The sequence below is a fragment of the Mizuhopecten yessoensis genome, unplaced genomic scaffold (genome assembly GCF_002113885.1).
Source record: "Mizuhopecten yessoensis strain PY_sf001 unplaced genomic scaffold, ASM211388v2 scaffold11133, whole genome shotgun sequence".
Classification (NCBI taxonomy): Eukaryota; Metazoa; Mollusca; class Bivalvia; order Pectinida; family Pectinidae; genus Mizuhopecten; species Mizuhopecten yessoensis.
Genome location: NW_018408896.1, coordinates 225,853 through 242,084, shown reverse-complemented (window position 1 = coordinate 242,084; position 16,232 = coordinate 225,853). Strand labels below are relative to the sequence as shown.

Genomic DNA, 16,232 nt, shown 5'->3' with positions numbered 1-16,232 from the left:
ACTAGGGATGGATACTGGGTTTCTAGCACTAGGGATAGATACTGGGTTTCTAGCACTAGGGATATATACTGTGTTTCTAGCACTAGGGATAGATACTAGGCTTCTAGCACTAGGGATGGAATTTGGGTTTCTAACACTAGGGATAGATACTGGGTTTCTAGCACTAGGGATAGATACTAGGCTTCTAGCACTAGGGATGGATACTGGGTTTCTAGCACTAGGGATGGATACTGGGTTTCCAGCACTAGGGATGTATACTGGGTTTCCAGCACTAGGGATGGATACTGGGTTTCTAGCACTAGGGATAGATACTAGGCTTCTAGCACTAGGGATGGATACTGGGTTTCTAGCACTAGGGATGGATACTGGGTTTCTAGCACTAGGGAGACATTGGGTTTCTAGCACTTTAGGGATGGATACTGGGTTTCTAGCATTAGGGATAGATACTGGGTTTCTAGCACTAGGGATGGAATTTGGGTTTCTAGCACTAGGGATGGATACTGGGTTTCTAGCACTAGGGATGGATATTGGGTTTCTAGCACTTTAGGGATGGATACTGGGTTTCTAGCATTAGGGATAGAGACTGGGTTTCTAGCACTAGGGATGGAATTTGGGTTTCCAGCACTAGGGATAGATACTGGGTTTCTACACTAGCGATGGATACTGGGTTTCTAGCATTAGTGATGGATTTTGGGTTTCTAGCACTAGGGATAGATACTAGGTTTCTAGCACTAGGGATAGATACTGGGTTTCTTTCTAGCATTAGGGATAGATACTGGGTTTCTAGCACTAGGGATAGATACTGGGTTTCCAGCACTAGGGATAGCTACTTGGTTTCTAGCACTAGGGATGGATACTGGGTTTCCAGCACTAGTGATAGATACTTGGTTTCTAGCACTAGGGATAGATACTGGGTTTCTTGCACTAGGGATGGATACTGGGTTTCTAGCACTAGGGATGGAATTTGGGTTTCTAGCACTAGGGATAGATACTGGGTTTCTACACTAGCGATGGATACTGGGTTTCTAGCATTAGTGATGGATTTTGGGTTTCTAGCACTAGGGATAGATACTAGGTTTCTAGCACTAGGGATATATACTGGGTTTCTAGCACTAGGGATGGATACTGGGTTTCTAGCACTAGGGATGGATATTGGGTTTCTAGCACTTTAGGGATGGATACTGGGTTTCTAGCATTAGGGATAGATACTTGGTTTCCAGCACTAGGGATGGATACTGGGTTTCTAGCACTAGGGATATATACTGTGTTTCTAGCACTAGGGATAGATACTGGGTTTCTAGCATTAGGGATAGATACTGTGTTTCTAGCACTAGGGATGGAATTTAGGTTTCTAGCACTAGTGATAGATACTGGGTTTCTAGCACTAGGGATGGATACTGGGTTTCCAGCACTAGTGATAGATACTTGGTTTCTAGCACTAGGGATAGATACTGGGTTTCTAGCACTAGGGATGGATACTGGGTTTCCAGCACTAGGGATGGATACTGGGTTTCTAGCACTAGTGATAGATATTGGGTTTCTAGCACTAGGGATAGATACTAGGCTTCTAGCCCTAGGGATAGATATTGGGTTTCTAGCACTAGGGATGAATAATAGGTTTCTAGCACTAGGGATGGATACTGGGTTTCCAGAACTAGGGATGGATACTGGGTTTCCAGCACAAGGGATAGATACTGGGTTTCTAGCACTAGGGATAGATACTGGGTTTCCAGCACGAGGGATGGATACTGGGTTTCTAGCACTTTAGAGATAGATACTGGGTTTCCAGCACTAGGGATAGATACTGGGTTTCTAGCACTAGGGATATATACTGGGTTTCTAGCACTAGGGATAGATACTGGGTTTCTAGCACGAGGGATGGATACTGGGTTTCTAGCACTAGGAATGGATACTGGGTTTCATGCATTAGGGATGGATACTGGGTTTCTAACACTAGGGATAGATACTGGGTTTCTAGCACTAGGGATGGATACTGGGTTTCTAGCACTAGGGATAAATACTGGGTTTCTAGCACTAGGGATGGATACTTGGTTTCTAGCCCTAGGGATAGATACTGGGTTTCCAGCACTAGGGATAGATACTGGGTTTCTAGCACTAGGGATGGATACTGGGTTTCTAACACTAGGGATAGATACTGGGTTTCTAACACTAGGAATGGATATAGGGTTTCTAACACTAGGGATGGATATAGGGTTTCTAGCACTAGGGATAGATACTGGGTTTCTAGCACTAGTGATAGATACTGGGTTTCTAGCATTAGGGATGGGTACTGGGTTTCCAGCACTAGGGATGGATACTGGGTTTCTAGCACAAGGGATAGATACTGGGTTTCCAGCACTAGGAATAAATACTGGGTTTCTAGCACTAGGGATAGATACTGGGTTTCTAGCACTAGGGATAGATACTGGGTTTCCAGCACTAGGGATAGATACTGGGTTTCTAGCACTAGGGATAGATACTGGGTTTCTAGCACTAGGGATAGATACTGGGTTTCCAGCACTAGGGATAGATACTGGGTTTCTAGCACTAGGGATAGATACTGGGTTTCCAGCACTAGGGATAGATACTGGGTTTCTAGCACTAGGGATAGATACTGGGTTTCCAGCACTAGGGATAGATACTGGGTTTCTAGCACTAGGGATAGATACTGGGTTTCCAGCACTAGGGATAGATACTGGGTTTCTAGCACTAGGGATAGATACTGGGTTTCCAGCACTAGGGATAGATACTGGGTTTCCAGCACTAGGGATAGATACTGGGTTTCTAGCACTAGGGATAGATACTGGGTTTCTAGCACTAGGGATGGATACTGGGTTTAATGGCAGCTAAAGTATATATTATTGAATACTAAAAACATTGATGTTGATAACATTTAACTGAACTTCGGGTCTGTCAGGTGCATTAGCAGATTTTGGCGATGTGGCGACGGATAATCCCAATTGTGTGGTAGTGGGGGATGCCATTGATGAGTTTTCCTATGCAAACCTAAACAAGACCTTTCAGACTCTGATATCATTGGATAAGCCCATCCTCTTCTCCCTGGGCAAAGGGTATGGTCAGATAAGTGCATGCAATTGACTGTTTTGCATTTAAACTAGCTGACAATAACTATTTGTGAATTTTGATAAACCTTGAATAATGACTGGGTATTTGAGCCTAAAATTGAACATATCTCCAACTCAGAACTTTTGCTTGATTTTTAAGTTTGATTTTAATATAATCAGCAAACAAATTGTTTTTGTTCTGTTTTGATTGTGTCTTTTATTGAAAAGTGATTTCAAAAGATGAGTTAAAAGATTTTTGTCAACTGACAGGTTTTTGTTGATCCAATTAAATCAGGACGAAAACAAATCTATAATTTAAATATAACCAGATACTAAAATTCAGCAGACATGATCGACTTCAAAAATGTTCTTCATGAAAATTAAAAGATATTTTCCGAAAATGCACTCCGACAGGAAAGTAATAATTACATGTTTTGTTTTGACAGGAGATATTACAAAGATGGAGGAAACTTAGTATTAGATGTGGGGTCATTCAGTCGTGCTCTGGAGGTAATAAAAGTGGCAAAGGGTCATACTGGTAATAGATGACCAGTAGTACATTTTATAATGGGTTGGAGGCCGGGTTATGACGTTTTTCAAATAAAAGAAATTGACCTATTTTCAAGGTCCCAGGGCTCAATGGTGTGAAAACATTTAAACAACATCTTTTGAATAACAAAGAGGTCTAGATCTAGGATCATGGTATTTGGTTTGTAGTATTCTAAAGGTGGAGGGCTATTAATGTATTCAGATGAATGACCTTGACCCACTTTCAAGGTCGCAGGGATTACATCTGTAATTAAATGTGTAAAAAAACTTCAAACAAATAAGTCTGAATAACCAAATGCCTAGGGTCAGGATGTATTGCCAGTAGTGTTTGGATGAAGCACTACCAATAAATCTAAATGATTGACCTTGACCCACATTGGGTCAAATGTCAATAGATGATAAAGCATCTTCTGCTGCATAAGCAGCTAGATTGCTTAGCTACATTTACTGGTTGTATACTGGGTGAAGAACTATCAACTCTGTTGGACTGATGGACCATAATTTAACATGATTTCAGTGTCACAGGGTCAAATGTGTCAAAAGCTTTGAATCATGTTTTCTGAGGGTAATGCTACTCAGTCAGTAACAAATTGCTTGCACAAACGGACAGCAAGCAAGTTTGCCCTAAAAGATGACTTTAGCCTACAGTTCTTTCTTGCTCAGAGAGGCCAAATACTTGAAAACCTGTTTGCATTTTTAGCTCACCTGCCCGAAATGCAAGTGGGCTTATGTCATGGTGCGGTGTCCGTCGTCCGTCAACTTTTCCTTTAAACAACTTCTGAAGAAGAACTGAAGTTGAGACAAGCCTAAAGTCATAATATTTGGCAGAAAGCTTCGTTGGTAGGAGCCCGACAAAGTTTGAGAACAAAAATGACCTTGACCTAGTTTCAAGGTCACAGGGGTCAACACTTCTTCTGAAGAACTAAAATCTAAAGAAACTTCATATTTGGCTGGTAGCTTCCTAGGATAGAGCCAGACAAAGTTTTGAAATTAAAATGACCTTGATGATTGCTTACAGATGATGGTGATTCTGCATCTTGTGACATCCTTGACTTGTAGTCCGTCACTGCTGTCATTCTATTCGCGAAGCCTCATTTGACGTCATCAGGTGATGGCCAGCCCTCTTCAGATGTTTCGACCCTTAATCACTACATCCTCCGGCTGGTGGGTCAGTAGTGGTGGCCAAACCACTACTCGTCTATGTCGGCTTCCACATCGGCTCATCTCGTTTGTGCCATAGCCAGCACGATGCTCTCTCTGCAGCTTCTCCCAATCGTCTGATGGCGGTAGCTCTTGCCCTCCCAGTGAGTCCTATTGACCGTAGTGTCCTCCACACTGACTGTGCGGGGAAACCTCTACAGCCAACCTCCACTGGAAAGAGCCATACTGTCCATCCTCTGCTCCTGCACTTTTCCATCAGCTCATCATACTTGGCTTTCTTCCTCTCGTGAGCTTCCTCGCAGCCTTCCTCCCATGGTACGGTGAGCTCTATGGCGATGAGGTGTCTGGATTGCTCTGTCCAGATTACCATGTCAGGCCTCAGTGTTGTTTCCACTATTCCTGGAAACACAAGCTTCCTGTCAAGGTCAACCTTCATCTCCCATGTTGACGCCCGTTCAAAGATGGATGAGGTGCTTCGAGGCTTCACTGTGGCTTTCTCCCCTGGTTTCACAAACTTGATACCAGCCTGGTTTGTTCTTACACCAGTTCTTTTCTTCCTTCTCTCCACTTCAAGGATATCCGCTAGGACCCGCAAGACGTTGTCGTGCCTCCATCGGTATCTACCCTGTCGTAGTGCTTCTTTGCAACCAGACAAGATATGAGCCATTGTTCCTCTTCCTCCGCATAGCTTGCAGCAAGGATCCTCCGTCAATCCCCACTGATGCAGGTTAACAGGAGATGGTAGCGTGTCATACACGGATCGTAGCAGAAATGATATCCGGAAGGGCTCCATTCTCCATATTTCAGCCCACGTCATCTTCCTCTCTGGGAGATTCCATCTGGTCCACGCACCCTGTTTGCTGAGTTCTACAGATTTCCCTCTCCTCCTTTCCTCCTCAATCCTTCTGATTTCTTTCTGCACCATTTGCCGTCTTTCTTGGGTATTTGCTTTCTCCCACTGCTGGAAATGAGAGAAGCCAACTCCTTGTCTTCCGACGCAGGTATTCCCGATGATATCCTTCAACTCGAGCATACTCTCTGCTTCACCAACTGCAGTGCTTGCTGACCACTTTCTCCCTGTTCTTGTCTGTATCCCTGCCTCGCTGATTTTCACGTCTTTGGAGTCCCTCAGAGTCATCACCAGCCTGCATTTTGCTACCTTGAACTCTTCAACGACCGATTTGAATGGTAGTTGTAGTTCTGCCGAACAACTGTACAGCCCAACTGATGTGAAACTTGGTGGGACCCCAAGCCACTTCCGCAGGTACCCATTCACCATCTTCTCTAACCCTTCTACTGTTGAGGTTGGTATTTCATACAGTAGCAGCAGCCATGTGAGCCTTGGTAGCATGCCATGCTGGTATATCCATGCTTTGTACTTTCCAGGAAGTCCCGACTTGTGGATCTTCTTCATCCACTGGCGCACTTGGCTTTGGGTGTTCTTGTGGTTCTGGCTGTCACTGAGTGTGTCGTCAAACCATTTCCCTAGGCACTTTATGGGGCTGCCAATGATTGAAGGTATCTCCTCCTCTTGGACCTTCAGTACAAACTGTCGGCTGAGTCTGCCATTCCTCATAATCATGCAACGTGATTTCCGAGGTTTGAACTGCATCCGTGCCCATGTAACTACCTCCTCCAGCGCGGACAAGACCCATCTGGCCTGTACATGTGTGGTGGTAGTGATCGTTAGGTCATCCATGAAGCCTCTATTGGCTGGTTGGTAGATGCCAGACTCCATTCTAGGTCCTCTGGTTTCTCTCTCTGCTGCCTTGATGATGATATTCATTCCCATGATGAAGAGTATAGGTGAAATGGTACATCCTGTAACTATTCCCTTTTCCAGGTCTTGCCACGCTGTAGTGCTTTCCCCAACTGTAAACCGCAACTGTATCCCTCCGAAGTAGCTCATTATCATTTTCCGGATGTGCTCCGGAATATGATAATGGTCCAGGGCTGCCTCAATCAGTTTGTGTGGTACAGATCCATAGGCGTTTGCAAGATCTAACCATACCACTGTCAGGTTACCTTTTTTCTGCTTGGCTTCTCTGATCAGTTGGCTGATGACGCTTGTATGTTCTACGCATCCTGAAAACCCAGGGATTCCTCCCTTCTGACTTGAGGTGTCGACGTAACTGTTTTCCACCATGTAGGCTGTCATGCGCTTGGCAAGTATCGAGAAGAAGATCTTTCCTTCGACACTCAGCAGCGATATGGTCCTAAATTGTTCAACTGTCTTGGAGTCTTTCTCTTTAGGAGCAAAGATTCCCTCTGCTTTCTTCCAGCACGCCGGTATGGTCCCTTTCTTCCATACTTTACAGATTAGCTGCCACAGTCTTCTTAGCAGTCTTGGACATTTCTTGTAAACCCTGTACGTTATCCCACTTGGTCCTGGGGCTGATCCTGATCTTGCCTTTTTCACCACATCTTGAATCTCTTTCCAGGTAGGAAGTTTGGTATCCAATGGTGCACTTGGGGCCTCTACCTCTAAGATTCTTGGACAATATCCTAAAGGTTCTGCTCTCCTGTTGTCTGAATGGACACCTTTGAGATGAGCTTCCACTTCCTCCTTCGAGCTTTCCAGATGGCCTGATCTCTCTGCTCCTAGCAAAGTTTTTGAGAACTGGAATGGATCTTTAACAAAATCTGCTCTTCTCTTCGCTCTCTCCTTCCTTCCCTTCCTTAGTCTTTCTGCATTCCTTAGGCGGCGAAGTGTCTCCCTAAGGTCGTCTCTTATCTGCTGTATCCCAACTTTTTCACTCTCTGGTGCTGTTTTAAACCTCTTTCCTAATTCCCTCAGCTCCTTTCGTAGTTGTTTGATCTTACGTTCCCTCCTGTTCTCCTTTGTTGTCTTTGCTCTGGGTTGTGTTCTGGATGTTTCCACTCCGAATCGCTCTTTGCATACACTGTACACAATTGACGTCAGTGCTTCTACTTTCCTCTCCACATTCCCCTGTAGAGTGGTCTCCAAAATAGCCTCCAGGTCCTGATCAAGATTTCGCCAAGCTGCCTCGTCATTTGTCTTGGGCCACTGCACTTTGTCTAATCTCCTGTCCCTCACTGCTTGAACACCATGGGCGCTCGCTTCATTCAAGTTACCAATGCTGCCATCTGGCGACACCGAAGCTTGGAGGCTCTCTGTACTATGGTTTGACTCCTGACTGAGTTCCTCCTGCGTCTCACCAGATTCATTGCTGATATCTGTGCGCTGCGTTAGTATCTCCCTATGGCCACATTTGGTCCTTGCCTGATGGATTTTCAGCCCTCTGCTGTTCTTGCATATCTTTCCACAATGGCATCGTGCTTCGACTGGCTCTCCACTTAACGTTGTTTGGATCATCGTTGTGTTTGTCCGTGTCCTGGTCGTTTCCGTTTGATCTGTCCGAGTGAGCCTCTCATCCTCCCCCCCTCTCGGGAGGCTCTGGGGGTGTTGCTCTTTTCTTTGTTCTGTAGCTTGATATAGGTGCCCCCTTGCGGGAGCTATACTTCGAGTTGCTGACACAAAGTACCCTGCTCCAGTCTGTTTCTGGATGTCATCTGTCTCTCCAGCGTCACTGGTCTTCCCCAGTTTCCATCCAGCCTTTCCTGGAAGTCACTGATTTCTCAGAAAAATGATGATTGCTTACAGATGATGGTGATTCTGCATCTTGTGACATCCTTGACTTGTAGTCCGTCACTGCTGTCATTCTAGTCGCGAAGCCTCATTTGACGTCATCAGGTGATGGCCAGCCCTCTTCAGATGTTTCGACCCTTAATCACTACATCCTCCGGCTGGTGGGTCAGTAGTGGTGGCCAAACCACTACTCGTCTATGTCGGCTTCCACATCGGCTCATCTCGTTTGTGCCATAGCCAGCACGATGCTCTCTCTGCAGCTTCTCCCAATCGTCTGATGGCGGTAGCTCTTGCCCTCCCAGTGAGTCCTATTGACCGTAGTGTCCTCCACACTGACTGTGCGGGGAAACCTCTACAGCCAACCTCCACTGGAAAGAGCCATACTGTCCATCCTCTGCTCCTGCACTTTTCCATCAGCTCATCATACTTGGCTTTCTTCCTCTCGTGAGCTTCCTCGCAGCCTTCCTCCCATGGTACGGTGAGCTCTATGGCGATGAGGTGTCTGGATTGCTCTGTCCAGATTACCATGTCAGGCCTCAGTGTTGTTTCCACTATTCCTGGAAACACAAGCTTCCTGTCAAGGTCAACCTTCATCTCCCATGTTGACGCCCGTTCAAAGATGGATGAGGTGCTTCGAGGCTTCACTGTGGCTTTCTCCCCTGGTTTCACAAACTTGATACCAGCCTGGTTTGTTCTTACACCAGTTCTTTTCTTCCTTCTCTCCACTTCAAGGATATCCGCTAGGACCCGCAAGACGTTGTCGTGCCTCCATCGGTATCTACCCTGTCGTAGTGACCTACTTTCAAGATCACAGCGGTCAAATATGTCAAACTCTTCAAACGACTTCTTCTGAAGAACCAAAAGGTATAGAATCTTCATATTTGGCTGGTGGCCTCCTGGGATAGAGCCTGACAAAGTTTGAAAATTAAAATGACCTTGACCTACTTTCAAGGTAACAGGGGGGAAAATATGTCAAACAAGAACCAAAAAGCATAGAATCTTATAATAATATTTTAACAGATGAAGCGGACAAAGTTTGCGAGTGAAATATTTGTAGTACAGTATAATATTCAGGTGAGCGATACAGGCCCTCTGGGCCTATTGTCTAAAAGTCCTAAAGGAGTTACATTTGGCCTGTGGCTTGCTGTAAATCTAATCTTGTGCCACTGTGAAAGTCACTCACCGAGTATGTCTGATGTGTGTGTTTTGAAAAACATGTGAGGGATACAGGGCATTTGGAACCCTTGTTCACTTGTTACCTATTTGAAGATATTTTGATTAAAATGTTTACTGTGTATATATCACAAGCACTAGACACAATGTTTGTGGATAACTTATATGAGCCCCATTACAAATTCAAGTTGTATTTTGAGGTAATATCAAATACAATATAAGGAAATGTACTAGGTACGTACATGTTTAGTAAATTTGCTTTTGTTTATCATATTCTAAAAGGTTACACAAAGGGGAGGTAACTTTGTAATTGTTTACATTACAGTATGCCTGTGATGTTGAAGCTGAAATTGTAGGAAAACCATCTGCTATCTTTTTCAACACTGCTGTGAAGAACATGGGCCTCAGTGCTGACAAGGTGAGATCAAAATGGCAAGAAATTAAATGAATAGATTTTTGTTTTTAACTATTGAAAATAACATGTATACATGTTTCATGGTACTGTTTGTGTCAGGCTATGCATGTAACTTTAAACTGTGGGCAATGTGTGGCAGGCTTGAACTCATGAAAACCCTTAGTGGTAAATAGATTTACAATGAAACTGCCATAAGCAGTTAATCCTGAATATTCCAACATCCTGTTCTTTATAACATAATGCTTTAATTTCATTTGTAATAAAACTTGCAATTAAGACTAAAATGTTCAAACTTCCTGTCTACTTTTACCATTATACGGAATTGTGTACCACAATTTTTAAGAGTGGACAGGTAAATCTGACCCATATATATAGTGTCTCTAAGGGTGTCAGATTAGACAGGTTAATCTAACTGATATATATTGTGTCTTACAAAGTGTCAGATAATACAAGTTTCACTTTATTGCATTTCATAAAATTGACTGTCTTTAACTCAGTAACAGTTTTATAAATCAAGACAAGCAATAGATCTTAATTTTAATCTTCAAGGTTAAATAATGCCATGTACCACATGGAAGAGTAGCATGCTTCTTGCATCCCCTATAGTATATGCCAAGCTTAAGTCTGTGTACTACAGGAGATGCAAGCTTAGATCCATGTTACATTCCCATGTGGTGTGGATGTACGCCCTACACTTCAGTAGAGGGTAATAAATGCTCCCGTTCCTTTACAGGTCGTCATGGTAGGAGATGACATCGTGAGCGACGTAGGAGGAGCACTGGAATCTGGGATGAGAGGGGTGCTGGTCCGCACAGGCAAATACAGGTAGGTAATATAAGGGAGACATTGTGAGTGATGTAGGAGGGGTACTGGTATCTGGGATGAGAGGGGTGCTGGTCCGCACAGGTAAATACAGGTAGGTAAGGGAGACATTGTGAGTGATGTAGGAGGGGTACTGGAATCTGGGATGAGAGGGGTGCTGGTAAACACAGGCAAATACAGGTAGGTAAGGGGACATTGTGAGTGATGTAGGAGGGGCCTGGAATCTGGGATGAGAGGGGTGCTGGTCCGTACAGGCAAATACAGGTAGGTAAGGGAGACATTGGGAGTGATGTAGTAGGGGCCTGGAATCTGGGATGAGAGAGGTGCTGTACCACACAGGTAAATACAGGTAGGTAAGGGAGACATTGTGAGTGATGTGGGGGCACTGGTATCTGGGATGAGAGGGGTGCTGGTCCACACAGGTAGATACAGGAAGGTAATATAAGGGAGACATTGTGAGTGATGTGGGGGCACTGGTATCTGGGATGAGAGGGGTACTGTACCACACAGGTAAATGCAGGTAGGTAAGGGAGACATTGTGGGTGATGTAGGAGGGGCACTGGTATCTGGGATGAGAGGGGTGCTGGTCCACACAGGTAAATACAGGTAGGTAAGGGAGACATTGTGAGTGATGGTGGGGGCACTGGTATCTGGAATGAGAGGGGTGCTGGTCCGCACAGGCAAATACAGGCAGGTAAGGGAGACATTGTGGGTGATGTGGGAGGGGCACTGGTATCTGGGATGAGAGGGGTGCTGGTCCACACAGGTAAATACAGGTAGGTAAGGGAGACATTGTGAGTGATTAAGGGTCACTGGTATCTGGGATGAGAGGGGTGCTGGTCCGCACAGGTAAATACAGGCAGGTAAGGGAGACATTGTGAGTGATTAAGGGTCACTGGTATCTGGGATGAGAAGGGTGCTGGTCCACACAGGTAAATACAGGTATGTAAGGGAGACATTGTGAGTGATTAAGGGTCACTGGTATCTGGGATGAGAAGGGTGCTGGTCCACACAGGTAAATACAGGTAGGTAAGGGAGACATTGTGAGTGATGTGGGGGCACTGGTATCTAGGATGAGAGGGGTGCTGGTCCACACAGGTAAATACAGATAGGTAAGGGAGACATTGTGGGTGATGTGGGGGCACTGGTATCTGGGATGAGAGGGGTGCTGGTCCGCACAGGTAAATACAGGTAGGTAAGGGAGATATTGTGAGTGATGTAAAAGGGGCATGGTATCTGGTATGAGAGGGGTGCTGGTCCACACAGGTAAATACAGGTAGGTAAGGGAGACATTGTGAGTGATGTAAAAGGGGCATGGTATCTGGTATGAGAGGGATGCTGGTCAACACAGGTAAATACAGGTAGGTACATATGTAAGAGAGACATTGTGAGCGATGTAGGAGGGGTACTGGAATCTGCTATGAGAGGGGTGCTGGTCCACACAGGTAAATACAGGTAGGTAAGGGAGACATTGTGAGTGATGTAAAAGGGGCATGGTATCTGGTATGAGAGGGGTGCTGGTCCACACAGGTAAATACAGGTAGGTACATATGTAAGAGAGACATTGTGAGCGATGTAGGAGGGGTACTGGAATCTGCTATGAGAGGGGTGCTGGTCCACACAGGTAGATACAGGCAGGTAAGGGAGACATTGTGAGTGATGTAAAAGGGGCACTGGAATCTAGGATGAGAGGGGTGCTGGTCCGCACAGGTAAATACAGGTAGGTAAGGGAGATATTGTGAGTGATGTGGGGGCATTGGTATCTGGGATGAGAGGGGTGCTGGTCCACACAGGTAAATACAGGCAGGGAAGGGAGACATTGTGAGTGATGTAAAAGGGGCACTGGAATCTAGGATGAGAGGGTGCTGATCCGCACAAACGAATACAGGTAGGTTAGAGAGACTTTTTGAGTGATATTCTTGTAGTAGGGGCGAGGGACTCTGTTTTTAATGAGAGGAGTGCAGGTACACACAGACAATACAATGCTGTATAGGCTTTGTTAGTGATGCCATTCATAGTGAAGTTGTGGGGATGTAAAGTGTTTAAATTAAATATGTGTAAAAGTTAGGAATAAAACATCGCAGATCCTTTCTCGTATAGAAAAATAGAAAAGTTTGATTGACATTTATGCAAAATTTATAAGCTATATCTGACATGTTTTTACTAAATCATGTTTATGTGGTGACTATAGTGCTGAGAGGGTTTTAAGGTTGATTGTAAGTTATGTGTTACAACAAAAGGTCTACTTTAAACCACTGATACTAAAAAAAATAGTCACTACCCTGAGCAATTTCTATCAAAAATGTTGTTTTTTTTTTTTTAATATATTTTTTCAGATCCAAAGATGAGAATCATCCCACAGTCAAACCATCAGCTATTGTGAAGAATCTGGCAGAGGCAGTAGATATTTTGATTAAATCAAGAAAACCCTGGGATGGCCTTGCAGAACTTGCCTAACCCCTGTTGTTTTTTAACCTGATTCTTAACCATGTTCCCTGCTGGTGTTGTTACCATATCACATCAAGGACTTGAGTTGTTCAATCTGTCTCTAATGATGCCATATGACTGATTTGTAGCCCAACTCCTTCTGGAGAATGATCTACCTGGTAATGACAAATAGAAATCTTAGCTAGTTACCTGTAATATTTTGAAATTTTGGTCATATCTGGTTCCGAACCAATGACCTGTAATATTTTGAAATTTTGGTCATATCTGGTTCCGAACCAATGACCTGTAATATTTTGAAATTTTGGTCATATCTGGTTCTGAACCAATTACCTGTAATATTTTGAAATTTTGGTCATATCTTGTTCCGAACCAATAACCTGTAATATTTTGAAATTTTGGTCATATCTGGTTCCGAACCAATGACCTGTAATATTTTGAAATTTTGGTCATATCTGGTTCCGAACCAATTACCTGTAATATTTTGAAATTTTGGTCATATCTGGTTTCGAACCAATTACCTGTAATATTTTGAAATTTTGGTCATATCGTGTTCCGAAACCAATTACCTGTAATATTATGAAATTTTGGTCATATCCAGTTCCGGGATTAGAAAAGGTCTGTGGATTTCCAGCTCAATGCAAATGATGCTAATTAATGATTTCATATTTAATGAGTGGTGCAAGAGTATCATCATGGTGAAATATGGATATTAGTCATCTAACATTTACCCGATACCTTGCCTTAAGGGCTAATAGTGATTATGCCATGGTGCACAGTTCATCATCTGTTTTCCATTTTTTGACTGAACTGATGCTTATATTACAATGTATTGCTATTTTTCATTTGATTGGAGTATAATCTTTTGGCCTGCTTAAGGCATATTTTCTTGACAAATACCTGCACAGTATGCTATCAGATATTGACGTTTTGAATGATCCGCCATTTTGACTAGACTCATAATTGTTCTTTTGAATCCCCTACATAAGTACATGTACTTGAATGACCAGTGAGAACGAAGACCACTATCTTCTGACCGAACTTTGTTTATACATCTGAAGGCAGCCCAAAATGTGCTTATTTCTATTATTTATGTTTTTTAAGGATATATCCAATGTTCACCTTTGTGTTAGCTGAGTGTGGTATAAATGATGTTTATTCCATAGACTGATAGATTTGTAGCTCACTGACCCAAACGGTAAAGCCAAGCCATTGCAACCAGAAAACAAACTGCAATTTCTGTGAAGCAAAACAAAATATGTCTATAGAGAGGTCTTCACCTACGCTGCTTTGCAATGCAACTTGATTGCCTTCTTCTGAAGGACCAAAAGGCTTAGCGCCATGATGTTTGACTAATTTTCTAGCATATATGCTACAAATTTTGTGGGAAAATGTGACTGTGACCTTGGCTCACAGCTTTATCTGAAACACCAAGGGACCTAGAGTTATGGTATACATGTATAAGGCTGATAGCTTGCTGCAGGCATGAAGTACCACAGATTTTGAGAAAATAAACGGCCTTGACCATTATTTAATGTCACAGGGTCAAAGATGTCAACACTCAAACTGAACCTTCTAAAACACCAAGAGGCCTAGAATTACTAGCAATGAGGTTTATAGAATTAAAAAAATCCCTTAAACACTCGGATAGCTTTTCCTGAAGAACTAGAAGCTAGCATGGTGGCATGAAGTACTACAAAGTTTCAAACAAGAAAATACTGTGGCTTTATTTTAAGTAATCAAAAAGCTTTTTTTGAGACTCCAAGAAGCCTATATAGCCATGATACACATCGCTAGTACATGTATATCCATCGCTTATTGACATCGAGTACATGTACTACCAAGTTGGGAAAATAAAACTCCTTGATATGTAATCAAGGTTGTAAGAGTCGAATTTGTTAATGCATTTGAACAATTTCATTTGAAGAAGTTAAAACCAAAAGACCTAAAGTAATGATAGTGTGGCAGGGTTCAATTGTACATAGGATTAAGGTCGCCTTCTAGCTTCGAGCTAGAGGGAATCTCCCTTTAGCTCAGTGGTAGAGCGTCCGACTAGGAACCTGGAGATCGAGGGTTCGATCCCCAGTGGAAGGACACTATTCTCTTTCCTGTTACAATAGTTTGTCTGAAGCCTAATGTTGGCATGAAGTGCTGCAGTGCCTCTGCTTTTTTTGTTAAGTGGATCAACAAATTTTATTGCAATAAACAGAAGTGTAGATTGACAAGTAATTCAGCTAAACTGTTACATGTACCAAGTGAGCACAAATGCGTCATTAAGTGATCTTTCAAGGAAGACAAACTTGTCACCAGAACTTGTGCTTTTCTTTTGGATTTTTTATCATTCATGAATGATTATTGCACTCGATACAAGCCAGTGTAACATTAATCTCAAGAGATATAGATCTGATTCGTAAATACATTTCATTAATGTACATATTCAGTGTATATATGATTAATCATGATCTTTAGAAAAATAGTGGTATGATTTTATAGATAATGGTTATAAAACTCATTGACATTTTAAAATCAAATATATTTTCAAAACAGAATTGCAATGTGGAACATCTTTAAAATGAACACAGTATATTATTAACCAAGCATACACATTAATATAAAAATTAATATATTAACAAACTCATATATCAACCCTATATTTTGTAGTGTTTTTACTTGAACTGTTACAACTTACTTAGGAATGACACTGATATAATTTATTTTTGTCCCTCGCATAAAGTAATGTAACAGACAAGGTCATATTCCTTAATTATAAAACAAAGACTGTTTTCTTTGATGATGACGCTGTGTTTCCATGGAAATCACAGGTATGAAAGCAAAGTTAAACATGCAGGTTTTTAACTTCAGTGTTGTTTGAAGTGTAAAACAGTGTCAAAATTTCTCATTTTGTTTCTGACACAAATTTGCCAGATTTAAATGTCAGTAGTTCATACCAGTTTTCAAACAGAAAAGCAATGAGTAAAAATTTGTATCATTG

General features: G+C 42.8%; 2 protein-coding genes across 2 annotated transcripts; both read right to left on the bottom strand.

Moving 5' to 3' along the window:
* Positions 1-1,919: 1,919 nt before the first annotated feature.
* On the bottom strand, positions 1,920-4,690 carry LOC110466449 (SH3 domain-containing protein C23A1.17-like). The gene is made up of 2 exons (XM_021522947.1): positions 4,631-4,690; positions 1,920-2,846 (listed from the first exon to the last, which is right to left on the bottom strand). Exons 1-2 carry the CDS (start codon positions 4,688-4,690, stop codon positions 1,920-1,922), a joined length of 987 nt encoding a protein of 328 aa, XP_021378622.1.
* A 122-nt stretch (positions 4,691-4,812) lies between these two features.
* LOC110466448 lies at positions 4,813-8,112 on the bottom strand. Its single transcript, XM_021522946.1, has one exon. It carries the CDS (start codon positions 8,110-8,112, stop codon positions 4,813-4,815), a length of 3,300 nt encoding a protein of 1,099 aa, XP_021378621.1.
* Between the last annotated feature and the right edge of the window lie 8,120 nt (positions 8,113-16,232).